The sequence below is a fragment of the Stegostoma tigrinum genome, chromosome 21 (genome assembly GCF_030684315.1).
Source record: "Stegostoma tigrinum isolate sSteTig4 chromosome 21, sSteTig4.hap1, whole genome shotgun sequence".
NCBI classification, from domain to species: domain Eukaryota; kingdom Metazoa; phylum Chordata; class Chondrichthyes; order Orectolobiformes; family Stegostomatidae; genus Stegostoma; species Stegostoma tigrinum.
This window is the reverse complement of record NC_081374.1, coordinates 18,065,651-18,074,036: the sequence shown is the minus strand read 5'-3', so window position 1 is coordinate 18,074,036 and position 8,386 is coordinate 18,065,651. Positions and strand designations below refer to the sequence as shown.

General features: G+C 40.2%; 1 protein-coding gene across 1 annotated transcript; it reads right to left on the bottom strand.

Moving 5' to 3' along the window:
- Window positions 1–1,104: 1,104 nt before the first annotated feature.
- Window positions 1,105–7,954, bottom strand: LOC132210822 (interleukin-20-like). Its single transcript, XM_059653261.1, has 6 exons — window positions 7,933–7,954; window positions 2,712–2,884; window positions 2,557–2,619; window positions 1,953–2,105; window positions 1,731–1,805; window positions 1,105–1,188 (listed from the first exon to the last, which is right to left on the bottom strand). The coding sequence occupies exons 1-6, from the start codon at window positions 7,952–7,954 to the stop codon at window positions 1,105–1,107; spliced, it is 570 nt and encodes a 189-aa protein (XP_059509244.1).
- Between the last annotated feature and the right edge of the window lie 432 nt (window positions 7,955–8,386).

Here is an 8,386-nt window from a genome sequence, read left to right as displayed (position 1 = left end):
TAGATTCATTTCAAGGATTTATTGAACACGTGTGTGATTACAATCAAACAATGATTCTTATTATTCTAACAATTAGGGGCAGGAGCATCACCAGTCAAGGCTTGATCAGAAATATCAAAGGTATGTTGCATTTGACTTTTATACTTTATTTCTTACTGGTCTTACACTCTTCAAACACTATGCTAACACCCCTTTCTCTGAACTTGCTGCAAGTTGTTAGATGTGAGACAACAGAATTTATCTCCTCTCAGGATTGTGAAGTCTTATTTTTTTTTAGGTGGAGATTATTTCAGTCCTGTTCCATTACATTTAGACTTGTATATTTTATGTTGTACCGTTATGACTGTATCATAATGACTTTTAACTGTACCAAGTCATTAATTTACTATGTCGTGTATAGCCTCAGCTATAACCCAACCAGACCACCATTCCCACCACACCACCCATTACTGCTGAAACTCACATTTTTATTTTGATACAGGCTGTTTATTAATGTACTATGCCTGCAGTTGGATCTGCACAAATTAATGGGTGATGGTTTTTACATTCTACAAATTACATACATAAAACAGCAAGCATATTATTTTACTAAGTGCTAATAGAGGAAGATTTGAAAACAATTTGTTTATACTGTGGTCTATTGACTTCAATATGTGTAGCTAACAATAACAGTACAATATGTACTTACAAGCTCTTTTTTCATGTATAGACATGAAACACAACATTTTAAACCTAGTTTAGCAATATGACTGAAAACTGTCTTCACAAAAATTAACAGAAATCGATGTCTATCCGTCTGACAAATATGCAGTGTTAAGAATTCCACAAATACAAATTTCTCTCATAATTGAAAGTACACACTTTTCTCATTGCATTCATTATTTAGAGGGGAAGCATCCAGCAACATATTACTGTCTTGCAAGCCATTGGTAATTTCTCAAAACTCAACATAAAGCAGAACAACAAAAAAAACTGTTTGTGGTTTAAGGACTTAAAACAAGCCTAATTTGACAATTAGACATACAAATTCTGTTCTGAGCTGTTCATTATCTAGATGTTTCTTGATATTCAGTCTTCTTTACACTGTATGTTGTGAAGCAATACTTAGTTCTGGTGATCTTGTTCCACCCATTCTATGAGAATGTCGATTTCACCAATAGCTTTAACAGCAGCTGCTCTGAGAGTCAACTGAAAAAGAATAGAAATTTATGAAGTCATTTGCAAAATAAATGTGGACATGGGAACAACTCAAATGAGAGAACTTGTTCATTGATATTCTTTGTTATTGTGGAAGATCGGATAGTTCTGGACATCAATTCACACTGTCCATTTAAATACCAGCCTTCCAGTCAACCCTGCAATAGAATTTTAACTGGACTTGTACCTGGTCCTATCAGTTCTGGCAGTTCTCCAACTTTACATTGTAACCATTGTTCTGAAGTGGAGTGTTTTGTGTGGACACAGAGAGGAGAACGAGTGAAACATTAGCCTTGAGTCCTGCTTTAGGTTCAAAACTTGGAACTCAACCTCAGCATTCAGCATCATTTACATTGAAGTTGGACCTAGTTTTGTCTTGTGCTGTACTCATTTTAATTTATTATCCAAAATTTGATACTTGCAATATGTTTGCTTTGCATGAATTTTTCAGTCTTTTGACATAATTCATTAATCAGTGCTGCACTATAGGAAGCAAATATTCTCATTATGCAATGAAAAAGATAACAACATACATTGTCAAAGGTATTTTGAATCAACTTCATCTTGGCTCGGGATTCTTCTCCACAATGACACTTCATTTCTGCATGCTGTTCAATAAAGAAAGTCATCATAGTATTTAATTCAACAACCCATTCAGAATGCAACAGAATGATGTTTCAACTTAAAAAACAATTCTGATGTGCTTACAGTAACACTTAAAATAACGTGACATTGCTTCTGATTTTGTTACTTACACATTGTCGAAGATCTCGCTTGATGCTGAGGAAGGAGTTGGCCAAAGTGTTGGTCCTCCTCTCGATCAGGGAGCTGGATGGAGCATGATGCTTGAAGACAGTCTCTATATAGAATCGCAACATGTGGCGCAGAAAACAGCAGCTCTCCTCTGCCTAGAGATGAGAGCAGGGACAGGTTGATGAGAGAATGAGAGAAAGGCTGCATACCTCAGGCTCTCCTCACCCAATAGACAAGGATATAATTTAGATACCAATTTAACTATGTGTTGTTGCTGGCTTAAGCAACCATTTGGTTATCCTGGCAAAATATTCAAGATTAAATAGGCACCACAGAACAGGCCAGATACACAAATATGCGCTGTTCTGAAGAATGGACCCAAAAACAACTCTGCTTTCTGTCCACAGATGCTGCTGGACTTGCTGAGTTTTTCAAGCAATTTTTGTTTTTGTTTTACATAATACAATACATATTCCCGACTTCTACATAACAAATGGATTGAAATGGTGCCTATTTGAATTAGTGGCATTATTAAGCACGACATACACCAGATAACAAAGATAACCTGAACGTCAGGATCATTGGTGAAATAGGTGATGCCAGTACCTGGATCCCTTGTAATGCAGATTTGGTCAGAAGCCTCACATCATCAGCTGTGTCTTCCATTTGCTGTGGAGGAAGAAATTGTTTTAATACTGTTTCCCTTAGGTAGATGATAATAAAAGGGTGTAAGCAGGAAGGTGGAGTGAATCTTGACTTACAATTGGCCGTCTGATGTCTGAGAATGCCTGCTGGATTTCGGCTATGTTAGCAGTCAGTGAACATCGTCCGAAGTGTAACCTCCTGGCTTGTGTAATGAAGGGCTCGCAGAGGACCACAACGGTCAGCCAGAAAAGAGCACTTAGACCATTCATCATTCGAGAAAACGGGAAACCTACAACACAAGCCAGAAGTAGTCAAAAGGTTCATGTAATGATGTAAAAACAAGCCTTTTTAACAGGAACGAATCTGCAGTTCAGAGGTAAACGGTTTGAAATTAGAGAAACCTCCTTGTGAGCTAGCTCAAAGTTTAGATCACACACAATTGCCTCGAGTATTACAACGATATTAACAACCGATATTTCATTAAAGCCTTCACTCGTCATTCTATCGTCCACAATCGAATGTTCATTCTTTATAGCGAGGGTTTTTACTTGGTGTCGGCGAATGTTACGACTTCTGGTTAATCCACGTACGAATATCCAGTTATTTATAAGAAATTCATTAATTTCTTGCATTGACAATAAAAGACTAATAGTTATGATTAGGGAACTCAAATTATGACATCAATTGTATTTACCTTACCAAGTAACATGAGTTCGATTTGCATGGTCACAAGTTGAAATTCTGAGACATTGTATTAAAATAATGAGTTATATACTTGCGGCCTCTCAAAGTACTTTACAACCAAAATTCTACCTTTGGAAACAAAAACAGAATTTGTTGGAAAAGCTCAGCAGGTCTGGCAGTATCTGTAAAGAGAAATCTCAGAACACTGTCCTCAGATCACCGGACCCAAAACGTTACCTCTGATTCCTCTTCACAGATGCTGCTAAACCTGTTGAGCTTTACCAGCAACTTCTGTCTCTGTTTCTAATTTACAGCATCCGCAGTCCTTTCGCGTGCTACTTTGGAGTTCTTACGGCGCGGCGATACTATCCCTACTTTTCAGCCAAGAGGACTCGAGATTGAGTCCCACCTGTTCCAGAGGTGTGTACTCACATCTCTGAGCAGGTTGATTAGAAATGAGTTAAAGCAAATCAGTCAATTTGTTTCCTGACTAATTTCTTGTATATTGTGCTTTTATTCCACTGAAACATTCTATTTCAGCATTTCACATTAATTAAACGTACCACACAACATTTAGCGCGAAACTATAACCCGAAGCTGCTCCTCCGGTGAAGTAATTACACAGAAGATACTGTCCCTTATAACAGTTAGAGATCTTTCACCATGGCAGCACAACATGAACACTTGGATAGAGTGGGGCTCACCTGTATATGTTGCTAGTGGCCGTTAACTCCCGTTGCTCAGGTATGCTCATCTCTCTACCGTCTGTATTCCTTAAATATACCCGCATAACAGAGTGGGGATTTTTTTTTAAGATTCATACACATGGATTTCCGAAGCTTCTCGGGCGGGACAATGGCATTTCCTCAGAAATTTGCATAATATTTTGTTTTGACTTCACCTGCTGTCATTTACCGATGGTGTGAAACTGAAATCACTTTCTTGAATTTACAGCAAATCTTTCTTTAAAAAAATATTTTTACTTCCCTCTTGACAGACAAAAGTGCCTTCCAAATATGTTACCATGGTGAGAAATAAACCAAACAGTAACTGAAAGAAATAGTTTGATCTTTTTCTGCAAAATTTCAATGCCCCCACATATGTAGTACATTTCCAATAGATGTTATTTCATCTGACTAATCCCCAAAGTATTCTCCATTCTTAATCACCCAGTCCCTTAAAAATCTATCCACATTGCCATTCATTTTCTCTATACCATCACCCCTCACTGGCTACACACTAAGCACACTCAGTGTGGTACTGTGGTTCACTGGGTAGCACTGCTCCTCACAGCACCAAGGGCATAGGTTCAATCCCAAGCTTGGGTGATTGGTGTTGCATATTTTCCCCATGCCTGTGATGGTTTCTGCTGGGTGCTCAGGTTTCCTCCCACAGTCCAAAGATGTGAGGGTTGGGTGGATTGGCCATGATAAATTGTCTATAGTTTCCAAGGACACCAGGCTAGGAGGACTAGCAATGGTAAGTGTGTGATAAGGAGATTGGGTGGGATGCACTTTAGAAGCTTGGCACAGATTGATGGGTTGACTGGCCTCAGTAGACCAGCTGGCTGCTGGGGCCATTGAATAAAATCACAGCTAGTCTGTTTGAGTTTTGAATTCTACGTTCTCATTTACTCCCAATAACCTTTGATTCGTTTGCCTAACAAAGATCACACTCATAAATAAGCTAATGAATAAGGTACCATTAGAAGAATGATGGCCAAACACTGAGTCTACTTTCTATGGGAAATCTCTGTAAGACAGCCATATCTACAAGGAAAACAACTCATAGCATTTTAACTGTCACTCAGTAAGATTTGCTTTTCACTGCACATTTACTTATTGAAATTAAATTCTCCCAGCTACCACAGCCAGCATTTGAAGCCATGTCTCCTGAATAAAGTCTGAATAGCTGGTCCAGTGACATTAACATTTGTCACCACTTCCTCCCATGTAGCCTGCATGTTACCTATTTGCGACTCATGCACCAGAACACTTTTTGCACCTCAGAATTCTGCAGTCATTCTCTATTTAAGTAATACACGCTTTTTTATTCTCTTTGTCAATGTTAGCTTCATAATTTCCCACATTATTCTCCTTCTGCCAGATAATTGTCCACTCACTCTACCTATTTATGTCTATCTGCATCTTCCTAGGTCCTCTTCACAACTATATTTGCATTGTCTGCAAATTTAGTTACAATGTCTTCATTGCATTTATCAAGATCATTGATATAAATTGTAAAATGTTAAGATCCCAGCACAGAGCTCTGCTGGACCTCATTCATCACATCCTGCCAAGATGTTACATGAGCATTCCATATTGAGGGGCACATTCTGCAGTAAAGAGACTTTCTTAAGCCTGTGAAGAGTTTGCTTTGACCATCAGCTTTAGAAAGACAAATGTCATAGTCAAAGATGTTGGTTTACTGCCACCCATTACCAAAGTAATGAGTCCAGTTGTTTATAGTTTCACATTAACGAGGCTCCACAATCATCAGCAATCTGTCACTTGATGTTGAAATCAACACCTGCATTGCAAAAGCTGCAATTTTTCTGGCAAGCTAAGAGTTTGGAACAACCCCAAGTCAATGGATAACTTGAAACTGTGAGACTGCAAAGCCTGTATTCTCAACGTATTCCTTTATAGTAGTGAGACTCGGACAACTAGTATTATGCTGGGGAGAAAAGGCTGAACAGCTTCCACCTTCTCCGTTTCATTCTGATACATGACATCTCTTGGGGGAATGGGACAAGATCACCAGCATAGAGGTTTTTGCAGCATACTGAATGCATTGGCATACACTCATTACTAAGTCACTGATGCCTGTGATTGTTCAGCCCTGTTCATTGGATAAACAGAACATAGAACAGTACAACACAGTACAGGCCATTTGGCCCACAATGTTGTGTCAACTTATTATACTACTTAAAATCAAACTACTCTGCATACCCTACATTTTACTATCATGTGATCGAATGATGGCCGTATTCCCAATATTCCTTACAGGAAACTTGTCACGCCCTGTTGAACATCAGTACTCTAAATAGACGGAAACTTACAAGTGAGAAAAAAAGACAGAAGACATTGATACAGGCAACAGCAAGTCCTATGGCCATGACTTCTTAATGCTGAATCTGTAAACAGTAATTGGAAAAGAAAACTCAGCTGGCTGAGAAGAAGGCTGAAATAACTCCACAGAGGCCAGTATCCTGTCACTAAGTCACCCTTTATTTTACATGTGCATAGTACATGACAGTGATCCATCTTCTTCAGAGCCAGCTCTCAGAGTGAACAGGACCTCTGACATTACTGTTTATATCTGTCATCCAGGACTCCCTTATTGAACAAGGTTAACAGCCCCAATCAGGGAACCCATATTCTATGTTGTTCTCCTGGCGGGCCTCAATACAATCACTATATCCCTCCCCTTGTAAATCCAGAGACATAGGCCCTGTGCTTTTTCTTGTAGCATCTCCTGGGGTGTTTTCAATGTGGGTCGGGCTCCTCCAACTCAAGCTCAACCGCCTGAGGAGTCTCGTAAGAAATTCATCCTTTTCTTCAGGTGGTAAAGCCATTGAGGTTGTGACATCCACCATGTCCATCTACTGAAGTTTCTTTGACACTAGATGGAGGGGGAGAACCCATACCTTCTGACAGGTTTTCCAGCTGTTCTGAGAGATTGGGTATGTTTTACACCTGCCGTGTTTGTGAGTTTGCGGGTTTCATGTGGCCTGTGTGTTTATTCAGGACTGCCTCACTTACCCAAGCTTTATACAGCATGGGACCTGATCTCACATCAACCCTGACTCTTACACATGCAGGGTCATTTTTATGGTTTTGGTACCAAACTCCATCCTCTGAAGTAAACAGTCTCTTGCTTAGCAGAGTCTTCTGTCTGACATTGGCATTCCTGATGCCATTTCACCTTTGCACCCCTCCGCCCCAGGTCTGGAACATCAGATTTAACTTGGTGCAGAGTATTTACTCCATTGGCAACCCTGCTGGAACTGTCCCTATAGTTCCATGAGTGGTGGTCTCATAAACAAACAAGACCTAGGACAGTTTGGTATTGAGTAAAGCTGTAGGCTGTTTGTGTAAGCCTGTCTTCAAAGATTGGACTGCTGTTTCCAAAGGACCATTGGACATTGAATGGAATGGAGCTGTCTGAACATGTCAAAAGCCTTTCGACTTTAGGAATTCCCTGCTGGTAAACAATGGCCCATGGTCTGTGACCAACACTTCTGGGAGCCCGTGTTCACAGCTTTTTTAGCATTGTCCTGTGTTTGATGAATGAATTCTATTCACGTTCAACCACTTTGAATGGGCATCCACAATAACTAAGAACACGAAAGGACCTGCATAGTCAATGTGTGACCAAGTCTAGGGTTTACCCGGCCCTTCCCTCTATTGCGGGGGAGCAGCTGGAAGTAATTTTTGTCCTTGTTGACACCCTGGGAACTACCCTACCTACACAGCTTTGTCGGCATCCAATCCTGGCCACCAGACTTAGCTTCTTGCTAGCATCTTCGTCTTACAAGCCTCTGGGTGACACTGGTGAAGTTTGGCCAGTATCTGGCAGCAACCTTGACTCACGAAAATCACTCACATGCCTCACGGTAACATGCTGTCAGTTACGGTGATCTGATCTCACCGGCTCCAGAAAGTTTTTCCATTTTGATTGTCTTGGCCCTTTTGTTTCACCCATTACTACCAGTTGTTTTAGTTTTGCCAGGACCAGATCTTTTTGTGTTCACGGTCTGATATTGTCAGTGGTGACTGAATGGTGTTCAGAAAGTTTAAAACCAGAATGGACTGTTCCAGTGGCAACACCGGTGATGTTTCTGCCAGTGGAAGGCAGGTCAAGACATCTGCATTCACTACTTAGCCTCTTGTAATTGCTTGTATTAGAATGAGAGTCCACCTCTGAATTGGACCTGAAGGCATGATTTTATGCTCTTTGAGCAGCCCTCGCAGTGGTTTGTGGACTGTTACTATTACAAATTTACATCTGCGAAGACATTGGTGGAACTTTCTCACACCAAGGATGACCACCAGAACTTCCTTCTCTATCTGGGCGTATCTTAATTCGGTATCAGCCAAAGTCC

Excerpts from the sequence above, each read along its gene's own strand:
- LOC132210822 (XM_059653261.1), bottom strand. The coding sequence starts at position 7,954 with ATGGAAAAACTTTCTGGAGCCG. Across the intron at positions 2,620-2,711 it reads CAGACATCAGACGGCCAATT|CAAATGGAAGACACAGCTGA; the intron begins GTAAGTCAAGAT and ends CTTCCTCCACAG. Across the intron at positions 1,806-1,952 it reads AGCGAGATCTTCGACAATGT|CATGCAGAAATGAAGTGTCA; the intron begins GTAAGTAACAAA and ends TTTATTGAACAG.